The sequence below is a fragment of the Episyrphus balteatus genome, chromosome 3 (assembly GCF_945859705.1).
Source record: "Episyrphus balteatus chromosome 3, idEpiBalt1.1, whole genome shotgun sequence".
Taxonomy (NCBI): domain Eukaryota; kingdom Metazoa; phylum Arthropoda; class Insecta; order Diptera; family Syrphidae; genus Episyrphus; species Episyrphus balteatus.
In genome coordinates, this window is record NC_079136.1 from 21,820,833 (window position 1) to 21,837,357 (window position 16,525).

Genomic DNA, 16,525 nt, shown 5'->3' on the forward strand with positions numbered 1-16,525 from the left:
AAAATTAAACCAAATTTGTATGTGCACTAGATCAAAAGATATAACGTGTGTTCGAAAAGAACATCTTTTTACCGTTATCTCCGAATTTTGATTATGAAATTAATTGAAATTTTGTACAATAATATATTATTTAATTACCTATCTACAGTACAAATTTCATTCATCTATCTATTAAAACAAAAAAGTTATAACAAGTTGAAGTCGTGTCGCGTTTTCGTTTCATTTTGTTTCAAATCACTACGATACTAAAGAAGTTTTCACTTCAAAAAAAACAAAAACAAAAATACTGACGAATTGAATACCTCCTCCTTTTTGGAAGTCGGTAAAAATGCAGGCTTAAAAATTTTTTCTGAGTTCAGCACCCGTTTAAGGGGTATTAAAAAAAAAAGGAGTAATAACTTTTGTACTTATATTAATAGCGATACAAAAAAAAAAAGTTGTACAGCAGAGTTGTAGAGAATTTTATGGTGAGCAATCTTTTCTCGGACGTTTTTTTTTAAATTTTGAAAAAAATTGATCAAAATTTAAAAATTAGTTCTTTTTAATATTCAGAATATCGAAAAAGTATTCCTAAAAGATGAACACATTTACCTACGTTTATTGCATTACCAACTTTTACCTAGGATGAAATAGGAGTCGAAATAGTTAATACAAACTAAAATCCAAGATGGCGGCAATTTTACGAGTGCGAAAAATCAGTTATGATATTCATCTAATTCTATATCGAATGAGAAAACAAAATTGGGGGTGGTACAAACTAGTAGGTCACCTCTATATGAACATCATAAATGCACTGTACTAAGAAGCACAAAACAGATGCACTGCTTGTACAAGAATATGTATACGTATAATATGTACGCATTACAAAATCATATCAATGATTTCTAATGATTGCTTCACATATAGATAAAAGTCTTATATGTGCTGAGTACATATTTTTGTATTGAGCACAAACATTGTACTCAGTACATGCTTTCTGTACTACTTAACGTTCCTAGTAAAGACTATCATGTACTCAATACTGGAAAATCTGTACTGAAATCATATACTCAATATTGGAAAATCTTTTTTCAGTACTTAATAGTCTTTCAATTTCAATTAGTATCATATACTCTATGTACTCATACTCATCTATTTGTATGTACTCATTACATATTCTTTATTTTCATCAAAGTGAATGTACTGAATATAGATTTGTATGTACTTAGTGCAGATTTGAACGAAGTCTAAGAGAAGTATTTGAGCTAGTTGTATTTACTAAGAGTTGCTAAACAAATTTTGTATAGGAAAATCTTTTGATAGATTACAGTAAGTTTATTGTTCTATATAAATGATTTTATAGAAGAGATATTGTATTTAGTACATTATATCTTGACTTGGTTACGTTGCTTGTATTAACTACATATTCCGTGATAAATAAATCATCATAAAATTCAACCGGTACACCAGTAAATTACTAGTACAGTAAAGTCTGTGCTCAATCAGTACATAAAAGCCTGTATTCAGTACATAAAAGTGCATTTTATTACTTGAAAATCTTCTTTTAAAAATCTGCACTCTGTACATAGTACAGAATGCTTTAACTGAATTTTCTTACTGAATAAGACAGTTTTTCTTAAAAAAAAAACTATTGATTGATAATTGAAAGATTAAGTATAAGGTTAAGCGATGTGAAAAACCAAGATGTGTTTACCACAGGATTATCAATCAAAAATGATCTACATCTTTGGTAACTTTACCGAAATCTAAAATCTACCGTAATAATAAAAGTTGCTTGATATTAAATAATAAAAACAAATTTTTTTTTTTAAAACAACAATGCAATTTTTTTTTTCTTAGTTGCAACAAATAAATAGTCAGCATCTACATCAACTTAACTGGCCTTAAACTCACACACAATGTATATGATGTATTTTTGAACTTTCAGTTATATAACTATCAGTGCATAAGCAAGCAATAATAATTGCTCCCATCACCTTGTAACATAAGATCACCAGTCTATTGGGGGGAAACCCATTATTTCAAAAAAAAAAAAGATACAAAATACAAAAAAAGAGACAAAATAAGGTAGTGAATATTTGTATTTGGTTAACCAAAAACCTCATTATTATCTGCATCATTTCAAAGATTAAGACGCGCCAGGCAGATACATTACCAATTCGTGATATATCACACTAAATAAAAGAGTTCATGGTCTTTTTGCCGCAACTAGATTTTTTTGATATTTTTCTCACACGCTAAAAAAAATAAAAAAAATTTTTGGAATGTACAAAGTTTTCCTAACATAAAGGTGCAACATGTAAAAACAAAGTTTAATAATAAATATGTTTGCTATGTGACTAATTATAGAAAAGACAAAAAACAAACTTATCCGTTAAATCGAGTTTAGCCTAAATTTTTGCTTAAAGCTTGACTTTAAAATAATAAAAATTTAGATTGCGAGTTGTGTTTTCGGTTTTCTACTCATCATCGCATTGACGTAGTCGCGCAGACGTGACTAGAATTGATTGTAAACAAACTTTCGGTTTGACATTATTTGATTGATTTTTTTTTGTTTGTTGTATTATTTTTTTCGGCAAAGGATTGATGACCAGCTTTAAAATTTAAATACACACAAACAGTTCTAAAGGAAAAAAGTATATAAAAATTTGGTTTTATTATATTAAACATACGTATGAAGATGGCACATAGCAACACACAGGAAAAAAAAATAGTTTGGAAAGAAACACACTTTGAATTGCTAATAAAATCGGCTTGCTGTGAGTCAATTGAAATTCTGATTCTTAAGGCTTTGGTGACAAATTAAAAGTTTTAAGATGTACCAAACTGTATGTAGCTATGTTCTTAACAAAATATTGATATTCGCACTGTAGATACCCCTGCTATTAAATCATTTAGACCGTTAGATTTGAAACTAAGATCTTTTTTGGTAGTTATAAATTCAGTGCACTTTCTTTGGAAAATTATCTTCCTTTTGATATAACCAATTTTTAAATTTTTTCAATTACGTTCATTACTTACCTACTTCATTCAATTAAAAATATTGAAATTTAGGTTAAAAGTAAAATTATTTTTACCCAAATTAAAATAATTTTACAGTCTTTAACTTAATTTATCAAAAAATGTATCACCGTTATACTGGATATGCATATAAAATAGCTTATCTGATCTTGAATAGTGTTTTTTTTATTACAATACCTAGCACATGTTTTCTGTTCAGTATCGACAGCTATTATGAAAGAAATAACAATAAATTTTGTATTACAAGCTTTTTTGAAATTGAACGTGACAAAAAAGTGAATTGAATTGTCATTTTCGCAAAGTGTAATCGCATAATTGTGAGAAATAAAAATAAAAAAAAAATTTAAATGCTTAACACATGACTGAATTGCACTAATAGTTTAAAAAGTTTTAACGGCCATAACAGTGACGGTAATTTAGCAAAAAATATAAGTAAACTTTCAGCTGATTTGCACTCTCATATAAAACCGCAGCTAATATTTAAAACTCTTAAGCTCAGTGTTATAAGAAGTAGTTCTATTCAAGTTCTCAAGATTTACAAGTCAAATAAGACACTTTACCTATATGAAAACTTGCAACCAACATAAATAAAAGGTTTGTAGATATTTAAACATTTAAGAAAAAAAAAATAGAATTCCACATACATAACAATATTTTCAAAAAAACACATTTTTAGATAGAGCTATCTTTTGGTATATTCAGTTCAACAATGTTGTTTTGAACATTTTTCAGGAATGATGAAAATCAAAAGCTCGTATGGATAGATCCCATACAAAAACAAGAAACACAACATATTGTTTTTTGATTTCTGAAAAACTTGCAAAGAGAACTTAAGAGGTTATGAAGTTTAACCGTCGAATATTTATATTCAATACCGTTTTTTTTTTTTTTTTTTGAAATATATTATCGTTTAAAAAAATACATGGTAAAAACAAAAAGCATGCTTAATAACAAATGGAATCTGTGTTTAAGAGGGGAAATCACTCTGGACGACAGCTTTTTCAATGTTTGTTTATAAAAAATCGAAAACGTTCATAGAAATATAAAAAAAATACATGAAAAAAATAACAAAATGGCGGCTCTGCAGCACTTCAAAATTGAATTAATTTTTTTAAGTTTTGTTTGAACAAATGACCCTAAGAGTGTTTTTACTAAAATTGTATAACTTAAAAAGAAATTGCAAAACCAATAACCTAAGTGTTTTCGAAAAATTGATATATCAAAAGAAGGAATTTTCCTTTTTTTTAAAACACAAAAAGTTTGTTTTTGAAAAAGATACTAGTCTTTTTTTTCTTACACGGCAAATTTTATTGGGGAATAGTTGAATCATTTAGAACATCTTGTGCCGAAATTGGTTTGCTTGAGAAGTGGTGTTCGTGTTAAACACTAAAATAATTTACGACATCTAACTTTTTCATCGGCCGAAAGTGAGCACTTTTATACCTTTTCCATTACTAATAAGGAGCTTTTTAAAACTATCTGCCTATAAAAAGGCAGTTCTATTGGGGTTCTTCAGGCTACTCAAAATTTTTGTATACCAAATTAGTTTAAATATTAGTTAGTCGTAAGAGTACCTATATTTAGCAATGATTTTTGAAAAAAAAAACAAAGTTTTAATCAGAAGATAGACATAAGTAAACACATAAATGTATGTATTTATCAAAATCGGAGGAGTCATTTTGAGATTTTACAAAAATGGCTGATAACGAAATGCTTGTTCCTTAAAAAAATCCGGAGAATTTAAAAAAAAAATTTAACTATCTTTGTGGCGTTTTCAAATTTCAGATGTACAAGATAATAAATAGAATTGTTGGACTCACTTTTTCCTACCCCTATACCCTTTACCCTACTCTCGTAATAGTATGTCATGTTATTTCGAAAACTTAGTATTAAAATACAATTCAAAAACTTGTTTTTATTTAAACTTAAGTAGGAAGTTAAAATCATTTTCTCAAAAAATCAAATTCTTATTATCAAATATCTACATAAATTAAAATTAAATATAAATTCCTTAAATTCTTAACATACACAAAGTTCTTGCATTAAATTAAAATTTTCCATAAACTATGCGGAAAATAAACAACATTATATATATTGATTTAATTTAAATTTGGCGCCAGTACAGTTTTGTACATAATTAATTACCATACAAAAATTCTAATAAAAGTTAAATTAAAAAAAGCTGCTCTTAAAGCATATCAAAACACATCTTCATTCATTAATGAAAAGCAATTCTTTCATATAATTCGAATAGAAAATTCTATAAAAAGTAAAACAAGCTCCACATTCGACCCTGAAATACCCAACTAACGTTCCTACAATACTAATCCAAATGTGCTTCTGCTTATGCTTACACGTTTCTAGCACACTAATTTCATGCTAAGAAGTCTGTTGAAGATAGTCTATCAAAAGTTCTCCTCAGTTTCAGTTGCGCCTTAAAGCTAAAAACTAAGTCATCTAAGGCATTCAATTATGGTATCACCCTAGAAACAAGCCGTGCGTAGTCGGTCGTTGGCGTCGATCGTCGTTGAGTTGCAAGATAATGCATTTAACCCAATTCAATATGCTTGCTACAGCTGAGGAGTTGTAACTTGTAAGGCAAACGCCTTAACTCTGATTTTTGCCGTAAATTAAAACAAAACAAAAAAAAGTTATAAATAATAATTCTCAATCATATTTGAATAATTGACGTTAACTTATTTGGTTTCACCTGAGATGGGCATGGATACGTTTTGTATCCGTCATAGACTTATCATCACATTCGTTTTTGATATCAAAATACAAACAAAATAATCAAAACTTAGCACGTGAATTGAATTGTAAAAGTGAAATTAATTGAAAACTCTTCCGGAAAGTGGTGCATTTGGTTTGTTTATAATTTTTTTTTTTAATCTATCTTTGATGGACAGGTTTGTTCTTAAGATTAACAAAAAAATTTTGAAGACAATTAAGGTTGCAATGACGTTAGGGAAAAATAGCCCCATGCAAGAAATCTTCCTTAGAAAAATTGTTACAATATAAAAAAGCTTTAAAGAAAAAGACATTCTCACTGTTTTATAGTTTTTTTTATTTTGACAATTCAATCTTTTAAGCTCAAAAACTCTTTAAAAAACCTCGTTTTTCAAATATTTTCAAACGATGATGATCCTGTCGATTGACTCTCCGTCAACCAAGTACTATTTAATATTTCTCTCAAATCCCATCGAACATTCGGTTCAGGTTCCAAGAGTACCCTTACAACAGATTTAGCCTCTTCACTTATTTGATCAACATACTTCCGTCGATAAGTATACTTCCGACTCATCTGATCCTTGAGTAGCTTTTGAACATTTCGATCATCGAATGGCATCTTTTTGTTGAGCATAATAAACAATATCACTCCAAGTGACCATACATCAGCTAACTTCGGGTCATAAGGATGTCCACCGACAACTTCAGGTGCTGCATAAGCAGCCGATCCACAATAAGTTCGTGACAAAATGGGCTGTCCATTTTGTTCAGTGCAAAAACGTGCAAAACCAAAATCAGCAAGTTTGATATTCATTCGCTGTGATAGTAAAATATTCTCACATTTCAAATCACGATGAGCAATATCGTGATTGTGAAGATATGTCAAAGCCTTTCCCATTTGTAAAAACCAAGCTTTACTTTGTAGTTCTCCAATAATTTCATTCTTTAAAATATAAGTCAATAGATCACCATTTTCAGCAAATTGCATAAATATAAATATTTTCGGACCACGTTCCAGAATACTATGTACTTGTACAATATTTGGATGATCTATCTTCATCAAGATATCGAGTTCCCGTGGAAAGAATTTATTCAAATAATCCATTGGAGCTTTTAATTTGTTAATAATTTTGCACGCCAAATGCAATTGTTTGCCATTTTTCTCCTTACAATTTGCCGAAATGACTGTAGCATAACTTCCTTCGCCAATTTTCGTGCCAATATTGTAACCACGCATTGAAAGAGCATCGAATTCTGATGTTTTTGTTGTTAACGAACGTATTGAATTATTTGCTACTCTTGACATGTTTTAAAAACGGGAAATTATAAAAATATAATAAAACGCAATGGTTTGATTTAAGACGATTGTTACACAAAAATTTTGTTTTAGAAAAAACAACAAGATTTTAATAATTTGATTTGAAAAAAGGAAGTTTTTAAACAATTCTACAAAAACAATCAAAAATAAAAATATCAAATTTATGACTTTTAATTTACGGACTCCTTTTCTTAAAAACAATACCCTACTAAAACTTGAATTGAAGACAAAATAATGGTTTTGGGTAGAGTCAACAAATCTTAGGAGTTAAGTTAAGTATCTTCCTTGCAAATCCCTTCCGCTTTCGTAAAAAGTGTACCAGGCGGATATTTAAACGATATTTTTAGTGATCCCAACATTTGCGAAACAATAACAAAACAAAATCCTGCTTTTGTTGTAAAGCTAATAAAAACAATGATCTGATCCGGATCACAAGGAAAATAAAACACAGCTATTATCATTGTTCTAAAAAAGCCTTAAGCCTTCTAAGTCAGTAATTCTGTAGAAGGTGATATATGCAATTTAATGTTAAGTCATATAACACATTACACGCAGAGTACAAATTCCCCTTATTGATATCTCTTTGTCAAATTAATGACAAGTTTTTCAGAAGTTATGAGGAAACAGATAAGCGGTTTTCACATTGCTTGTTATGGCTCATTTTGAAGTCCCTTTCTCAATCGCACTTTTCGAAATTGTTTTTTTTTTCTTTTTATAATTTATTACTACAATAATTTGATACTCTATAACTTTTATGATAAAAAATAATGATATTTTCCTAGGAACTGAAAAAAATGCCATAAAACTTAAAAACACTAAAAAAAAAATCAAAAATTATGTGCGCACCAAAATAAATATACATATTAGGGCGTCCGTAACAGGTTTTTATTTGACTTTAGATGGCGCCCAAGAGGGTTAAAGTTTATTCTCATTTGAAATAGGTAAATGTTGAGGACTAGGGGTTTAGTCAGAACATGCCTGGCTTGTTTGGGTTTATTTAACCAAGCATGTTTTATTAAAACAAGCTTATGAGTAGCATGAAAAATAAAATAAAACCCAAAAATGACATGCAGGTCCTGACTAAACCTCTAGTCCTAGAAAAATGGTTTATACCTTTTTGAAAAGGGTGTTTAATATAGAAACCTCATCATGGAATAGTGAAAACTATATGTTTCTATGTCTTCTAGGTTTTGAGGAAATTGAAAAATAATTTTATCAGATATTTCTTTTTTCAAATAATTTTTTTTTTTTATTTTTCAATTTCCTCAAAACCTAGAAGACATAGAAACATTATAGTTTTCACTATTCGATTAGGAATGAATTGAGGTAGTTTTCCGCATGAGTCAATTTTTTATTAAAATTCACAGTCTGGACAAAAATAAAAATTAATGAGTTTTTTAAAAATTGTTTCGACTATTTTTAACTTTGAAATCGATTATTTCAAAAAATATATTGATTTAAAAATTAAAATTAAATGTACAATTCTCCCTTTCGGAAATAGTATCACTTATAACTTTCAGTGTTGGCGTAGTATTTTAATAAATTTTTTTTAGAAAATTGCCCCTCCCTCCTAAAGGGACATAGACCCTTTTCCCATAGTAAAAAATGACTGTATTAAACTCCTCTACCAAAAACCGTTATCAAATCCTGGCGCCCAAGTTATCGTACTACGTGCCAAAATAACATTTTTGTTCGGTGCCTAAACGTTCGAATTTCGGTATCTGGGTTGAAATCGTAAAACTTTTTTTTTCTAAGCCAATTTTGAACTGATTTTCATAAAAATACCTCGTTTGATTTGGAAATAAATATTATTTCAGAATATATTTTTAAAACAGCATGTTGTTGTGAAAATATATACCTACTTTAATTGATGTCGAAGTTGGGTAAATGACGAAAAAAATGTAATTTTTGAACTTTGACAGCTTATAAATTCTAGGTGGTTTAACCGAGTTACATGTTTTATACATTTAACTTAAAGGTATATTTATCTCCTATCAGAAACTGTAAAAAAAATCGAAAATGGGTAAAAATTTGAAGAAGCTAGTTTTTTTTCAATGGGTGAAGGTCAAAAAAACCGTTTTTTGCCACTAACTCCAGATTTTGGGGGTGTTAGGGACTTTTTAAATACCGTTTTGTAATCAGTGCGACTAGTTCTTCAAAACGTGATAGGTCTCCGCCCGCGTATATTTTGAAACCATATTTTTTTAACACCGTGTTATTTAATGGTTTTTGAGATATAGAGTAGGAATTTTTATTGCAATGAAGTCATTTTTATAATGTTTTGTACGCCCAATTTCTAGAAAGTAAGCAAGATATCGTCGGTACAACGCCAAAACGCGAATTTGCATTTTTGGACATTTTCACTTTAATGCGTCATTTTACTTATTGTCAGTCCCTCTATTCACTGCTTATGGGTCGATCCCAATCCTCCATATTATGTTGCCTAGATTCCCGTTGCACGAGTTTCCAAAACGTTGAAGCCGTTTTTCTCAAAACTACAATTTTGCAGACCCATGGATTTGGCTTTGTGTCCACTATATAAAGATCAAAAAAATGTTTGTTTAAGTGGAAATAAGCGAACAACCGCACATTCAATTATCTTTAACACTAAGCAATTTGCACTAGCTTAATAAAGAAAGACGATTACAACTTTTTTTTTTTTTTAATTAGTTAAACAATGAAAAGATCCATATTTTTTCCATACAGGTATTTAGGTACATTAGTAGATATACGCATTAGAAATGCAACCGTTAAAACTCTTGTCTTATACATAAATGATTAATTAAAGTCATTTTTGCAAGCTGCGTTATGCCCCATTATTTAGGTAAATCTTTAGTTTATTTTTTTTTTTATTTTAAAGAATGTCCAGCTTGAATTTGACTTTTTCTATCAAATAAAAAATAACCACTGTTAAAAAAACTGCTTAACTTCATTAATATAAAAATCAGGTCGTACATTGTTAAATTTGACTTTTTTTGCAAAGTGCCTCCTTCTCCCATAAAGATGTAGTGTATGATGAAATTGAAATGCTTACTTCAGCATTTTTTTCTTCTTCCTAGCGGTACCCTCTATCCCCCAATAGGTTTCACCAAAAAACCTTGTTACAAAAAATATTAATTCATGTCACCTTCGAACATCATTTATTTAGAATAAATGATGTATTTATGTGCCTAATGGGCTACGTGATCTTATAAATCTGACTCAAAGATTTTTGCTTCCCCAAACAACTGCTTAAACAAAAAAAAAAATCAATTTTTAACTACCCTCTCTTATAACTAAGAACTGCAGTTGACGTATATTTTAAAGCTATTAATCATCTCACTATGAGTTATTACAAAGATGTGTAGAAGTTTTTTGAATGTATTGATCAATATTTTGATATATGATTGATATGCCGGTGAGTATTTTTACGTGACGCGAATTATAAATCATCTCATAAACTGTCATGTTGAAACATTACCTTAAAGAGACAGAAAAGTTCGAAAAGACTCAAAATTTGCTCCAACAGTATCTAAAAACTAACGAAAGCGATCGTATCTAGTTTTTTCTGACGATCGATCGATATATAAATGCCTTTAATATTAAAGTTTTCATATAATATTTTAATTGGTATTTCCCTACTTTTTTTTTTTTTATTCTAGATCCCTAAGAAAAACATTCAACAACTCCTGCAATCATGACATCATTTATTAGAATATTCAACGACAGAATTGCCGATCTTTCAAATGGAGTTGGTAAGTTTAATAAAATACTTCTAGTTTTGATATTTTTTCTTATGCCTAAATAATTTTTGTTTTAGATAAAACAATCGATAACTGGCTATTGATGAGCTCACCCCTGCCACTACTTACCCTACTTGGAGCGTATTTGACGTTTGTGCTAAAAGTTGGACCCGCATTTATGGCCAATAGAAAACCATATAATCTACAGAAAGCTATGGTAGTTTATAATGCGTTTCAAGTTGTATTCTCAACCTGGCTATGTTACACAGTGAGTAAAATTAAATTAAATTTAAAAATTAAATAAATTTAAAATTTGTGTACAACTTTATTATAGTCACTACAAGAAAGCAGTATTGTTTCACATTTGATGGAAAAGAAATGCGAAGTTCATCGAGATAGAAAACAAACTTTACTTTTATATTCTGGTGCATGGTTTTATTTCTTTTCGAAAATTGTCGATTTCTTGGATACGATATTCTTTGTTTTGCGCAAGAAACAAAATCAAGTTACATTCCTGCATGTTTATCATCATACAACAACGGCCCTGTTCTCATGGGGATATCTGAAATACGCACCTGGTAAGTTTAAGTTTAACACAACAAACAATGGTCAAAAAAGTTGTTAGATGCGATCAAGGAACAACTAAGTTTATGGCATTATAATATCATACAATTAGTGTTTAAATTTAGGTTTGTACATTTGTACATACTACAATAGTTTAAAAGAACTATTTTTTTAGGTTTAGAAAAGATTAGGAGTGATTTTCATAATGTTTCACTTCATTATTAAGTTTCTTTAACAAAAATATTTTAGATTTTCTTTAGTGCATAATATAATTTTTTTTTTTAATTCTAAGAATTTAATTAGCTTTTAGAAGATTGTTTTAATGTCAACAGTTAACTTTCAAACGAATCTAATCATACGTGAATTAAATAAATAATAAACTCAATAGATTCTGAAAAAAAGCATTCGATAGTCATTTTGTAATTCTGCTTTTATAAAGTTTCAAAAGTAAATGAATAAGATTTGAACAACATTACTCTTTGGGTTGCATTTGTAGAATGCTCGTTCCTTTCCTTACCATTATAAAACAGCTTGAATTTGCATACGTAATTTTTTTATCGGATCTACCGAATTTATTACAACAAAGTCAAAAAAAAAAATTGATATAATATAATACTTCTAAAAAGATTTTATTATCTATCCTTTATTTTAAAGACTGCATGCTACAGTTCAGGACATAGAAATTTGCCTCAAAGCCACATTAGATTTTTCTCATAAACAGTCTTTTAATATCACTTAATTTATGAAAACTGAGCAATATTTTGAAAAAAAAAAAAACAATCATCAAAGTCGTAATGCTTGTTTTCTGATTAAAAAATGCTGAAAACCTGAAGGTTTTTTAAAAATATCACAAGAAACGGGATTTATTTCTATCAAACCGAAAATATTGTAAAATTTTGCTATTCAGATCATTCAAATAACAAATTGTTGAAATTGTACGATTTCGGGTCACTGTGGCGTATGTGGGACATTTTTTTCTCTATACACATTAGGCTGGGTCACAAATGTATGGAGACATTGTTTTTGCTAATTTTTTTACGGGCACAGTGATGAAAAGGTGCCAAACTGTAAATAGAACAATAATATAAAGTTTGGTTATAATCAGACTTTATCTTCTGCCTCCGGTTGCCCAGCCAAGTTCTCTATGAACTTTGGTCCTACACCCTTAAGAAACAACTCAAGCCCTTTCGAACCATTCTAACTTTTGTTTCAATTATGTCAAACATTTCAAACTCGTTTTATTTGTTAACATAGTTAACAAGCTCCTCAATAACTTTCAGCTACGTAGGATTAATAGTTTCTGAGAAAAAGGCTTTCAAAAATCGCAAAAAGAGTAGCTGATTTACTCACTAACATACTAACTAACAAATGATAAAAATTATGGCAAACTTCTAGTTTTCATAGAAACTTGTTATGGTCTAGGATCTTGAAGTACATTCAAAGAAAAAAATGAAAAATTGAGTTTTTACATTCAGGGGGCGTGGTAACCGCCCATTTTGGTAGAATTAATATCAATAATTAAAAAGTATACTTCTGAATACCCTAAAATCTTGAAACTTGGTAGAATTGTAGTTAATGCAAAGGAAACATATTCAAACTTCAGATTTTCTGCCTTGGAATCGTAGTATCCCCTTAAAAATAATAAAAGAAACATATAATGTTTCATAAATGAATTAACAAGTCTTAGAAAAATGTAATTTTGTTTTTTTTTTTATTTCTCAAAAACGACAAAACATTTTTGCATCCGGTTTTCTGTTTTTGCTTGAAAACAAATAAGAGCATTGAATTTTGAAAACTTAAATAGTACTTAATTACATAACTTTTTTTTTTCAAAATTTTGATTTTGAAAATTAATTTTTCAAAAACTGTTTTATAAAACAGATTTATTTGAAAGCAAAATAAGAAAGAGATTTCGGGCTCAACAAAAATGTATAACATGTTGTTGTAGGTATAACGGTTGATTTTTAATAATATTTTTTCCTAATTAAATCATTTTTTTAGAAAATAGGCCCTCTTGGCTAAACTGGATCGAATATTAACCCCCTCCAAAACAATTTTTTTCTTGTCCCGACCCAACCTACACGCTTAAGCTTTTTGGCACATCCTCTTGAATTAGCTTGTATAAGAAATGAGATCATAATAAATTAAGCAAAGCGTATGTGGTTTTTAGGCAAAAATCAGCTTTTTCAAAAATGAAACCACAATCCGGAGGCACTTAGGCTTTAAATAATGAAATGAAATTTTACTTATAAGCCATTACCGAACCATTTAGCACCTTTTAATCGCTGAGCCTTTTTGAAAATCCAAAAAATTTTATTTTGACCCACCCTAATACACATATTTATACGGTTAGAATAACATGTATATCGCTGATCAAATAATAAATTAATTAATAATAGAGTATTTTCGTGTCTTATAAATGATTTTCAAAACTGATCGTTAAAAAATGTAAGCATAAGGCATAGAAATCACCAAGCCATAAACGTGCTTAATAAACAATGATAACAATAATAGGACGCTGCACATAGGGGTATTTAGTCAATTTAGGCGGACAAAACACGAAATTTTAAACTGATTCAAATGTAAATAATCAACTTGCTTAGAATTTTCTTATAGTTTTAAAAATGATTATCACTCCAGGTGACTAACAGCAGCGGTCTAGAGTTCAAAGTTTTCAGCCCAAAAATAAAACTATATTTTTTTATAATTTGGCGACAGTGCCTAAGTGAGTACTTTTTTTTTTAAGTAGTTATAGAAAATAATTTTTATGGCATATTAATAAATAGATAGGTAACTGTCTACTAGATGCTGTATCTAAATGTTATATTACTTTATAAATAAAAAATGATAAGTTGAATCTTATTATAAATTAAACGTAAACAAAATTATTTTTGTGTTGATAAGGAGATAAGTTATACAATTTCACATTATTGTGCGATAAAATTAAATGTTTTCTAAAGGTTAAACTCTTATCTAATTGAATCTGTAAAAAAAAATTGCAACTAAGTGCAACTTCGACACATTTGCCCCTTTTAAACTTTTTAGGTTTTGAAAAATGATTGATTACCTTGTTTTCATGCATCCATATTTTAAGTTTTTTTAAATTTACAACTTTATGAATTACAAAACCAGATTGATTATAATTTTTCCTAAATTTAAAGACCTTTATCTTGGTGATACCAATAACAAAACTCCATTTATAAGCATTTTAACAAACCATATTTGTCCATTCTTGACACTTTTTTGTTTGATAAAAAATTGGTTTTAGAAGAAAAATGTTTTCATTGAAATCAACAGTTAAAATATTTAATTTAATACAAGCTTTTGCCTTGTCGATGAAGATAAACCGGAAAAATAATTTTGTCCGCATAAAACTTGCAAATACCCCTATGTGCGCTGTCAGTCTAGAATTTAATTGGCTTCATTTTAAGTCTTCTTTAATTTGATCCTTAGAATGTGTGCAGTTTATAAATCAAAGTTCTAGCTTGTTGAAAATATGTATAACCTGTTTTCATAGTGTGTTTGGCCTTATAACAAAGGAAAATTTCTTTTTTATGTTTTTTTTTAAGATCAGCTTGAATCATTCCACAAAAGTTTTTTTAAGAATATTGAGCATAGCTGGCTGTCGTACAAAAATCTGTTTTGAAATCTAATTCTGGTTCTATTGAAAGATATTTCTATCACCATTTGCAATTAATAAGTCTTTATAATGTTGACACGATAATGTAAATAAAATCCATGAACAAATAACAACATACATGAACCGATTTTATAAAAAAAAAAACAACTTATAAGCATGATCAAAAGTACTGGCGCCAGCCATTAATTTTGTCACCCATACTTGCGAATGTTTAAACATATTGGCAACCGGTGCTTTCCAGTGTAGAAATGAACGTTTTTAATTTGGTCGAAGTACCTGTTGGGATTTAAGGTGTCATGATAATTAACAATTTTGCAGAAGAATTCTTGTTTTTCGTTTCGAAAGAATTTTAGAGAAACGATTATTTCATAACACAAATCAAAAAGAACAAGTCTGGCGATAACTCTTGATAGAACTCGGGTTTGTATTACGTACATTAGACCACAGTTTAACATATTTGGCAATAGAACTTAAATGACCGTTGGGTTAGGTTTTATTTGTATTTTGGTGAAATAAGGTTCAAAAAGGAGTAAATTAGTTTAATTGTCCTGTTCTTTATTTTTAATTTTTATTTCAAAACTAGAATACTTAACAGTTGAATATTTTGTAAATAGAATTTCATCTTTAACGTTTTATTTATTTTTTTTTTTTCCTTTCAGGTGAACAAGGAGTCATCATTGGAATTGTGAATTCATTTGTTCACATTATAATGTACTTCTATTACATGGTATCAGCAATGGGACCTAAATACCAGAAATTCCTTTGGTGGAAAAAATACATGACATCAATTCAATTGGTTCAATTTGTCCTAATTCTAACCTACATGATTATTGTCGGAGCCAAGGATTGCAAAATGCCAAAATCTTTAACATTCTTCTTTGTTGTCAACGCTCTGATCTTTTTGTTCCTTTTCGGTAATTTCTACAGGAAAACTTACAACAAAAATAGAAAAGCTGATGCCACAAATTCTGCCAACATTTCTGCAAAACCAAAGAAGCATTCGTTGCTCGCTGAAGGCGATCAAATGAAACGACTTATCGATGTGAATAATAATAGTACAGCAGCTGTAAAAGCGCTTAAGGGCGAATAGAAATTTATTATTATTATTATTATTTTTGTATGTAGATTTTTTGTTAGATTTATTATTTTATTTTTATTATTATTATTATTGTTCACTGCTTATGAATAAATTAGTTAAATTAAAATTAAGTTATATAAAAAATAGGGTAAATGATGGTTGGTTAATTTTATTATTATTATTTTTTTATTTTGTAAAGGGAAATAAGAACTGAGTGAATGAGAATATTTTTTTAAAGTAAAACAAAAAGTAATAGAATATCTTTAAAATGCGGCATATGTACAGCACAAAATTTTATGGTACTAAAGCTACCAAAAAACAAACGATGGAGATAAAATCTGATTTTTGTTTAACTCTCCATGAGAGTGTATAGAATAGATACAAAATAAAAATTACAGAAAGAATGTGTTTTTTTTTTTTAATAAAATAATATTTTGTATAAAAATTTATAA

At 28.8% G+C, this 16,525-nt stretch overlaps 2 protein-coding genes across 3 annotated transcripts in view; one reads left to right on the plus strand and one right to left on the minus strand.

Annotated features, from left to right (window-relative positions):
- The window catches only part of LOC129913760 (elongation of very long chain fatty acids protein 7), a 28,830-nt gene extending 12,355 nt beyond the window's left edge, over positions 1-16,475 (plus strand). The window contains exons 1-5 of one of the 2 annotated variants that reach the window (XM_055992599.1): positions 3,503-3,615; positions 10,711-10,803; positions 10,869-11,059; positions 11,126-11,369; positions 15,655-16,475. In XM_055992599.1, coding sequence (XP_055848574.1) covers positions 10,746-10,803; positions 10,869-11,059; positions 11,126-11,369; positions 15,655-16,085 — 924 coding nt within the window. In that variant the 5' untranslated portion in view covers positions 3,503-3,615; positions 10,711-10,745 and the 3' untranslated portion in view covers positions 16,086-16,475. Of the gene's footprint in view, positions 1-3,502; positions 3,616-10,710; positions 10,804-10,868; positions 11,060-11,125; positions 11,370-15,654 lie in introns of those variants that run through there. The other variant, XM_055992598.1, reaches the window with a different exon arrangement.
- Positions 6,071-7,235, minus strand: LOC129913761 (testis-specific serine/threonine-protein kinase 1). The gene has a single exon (XM_055992601.1). The coding sequence runs from the start codon at positions 7,055-7,057 to the stop codon at positions 6,143-6,145; it is 915 nt and encodes a 304-aa protein (XP_055848576.1). The 5' UTR covers positions 7,058-7,235; the 3' UTR covers positions 6,071-6,142.
- Positions 16,476-16,525: the final 50 nt, after the last annotated feature.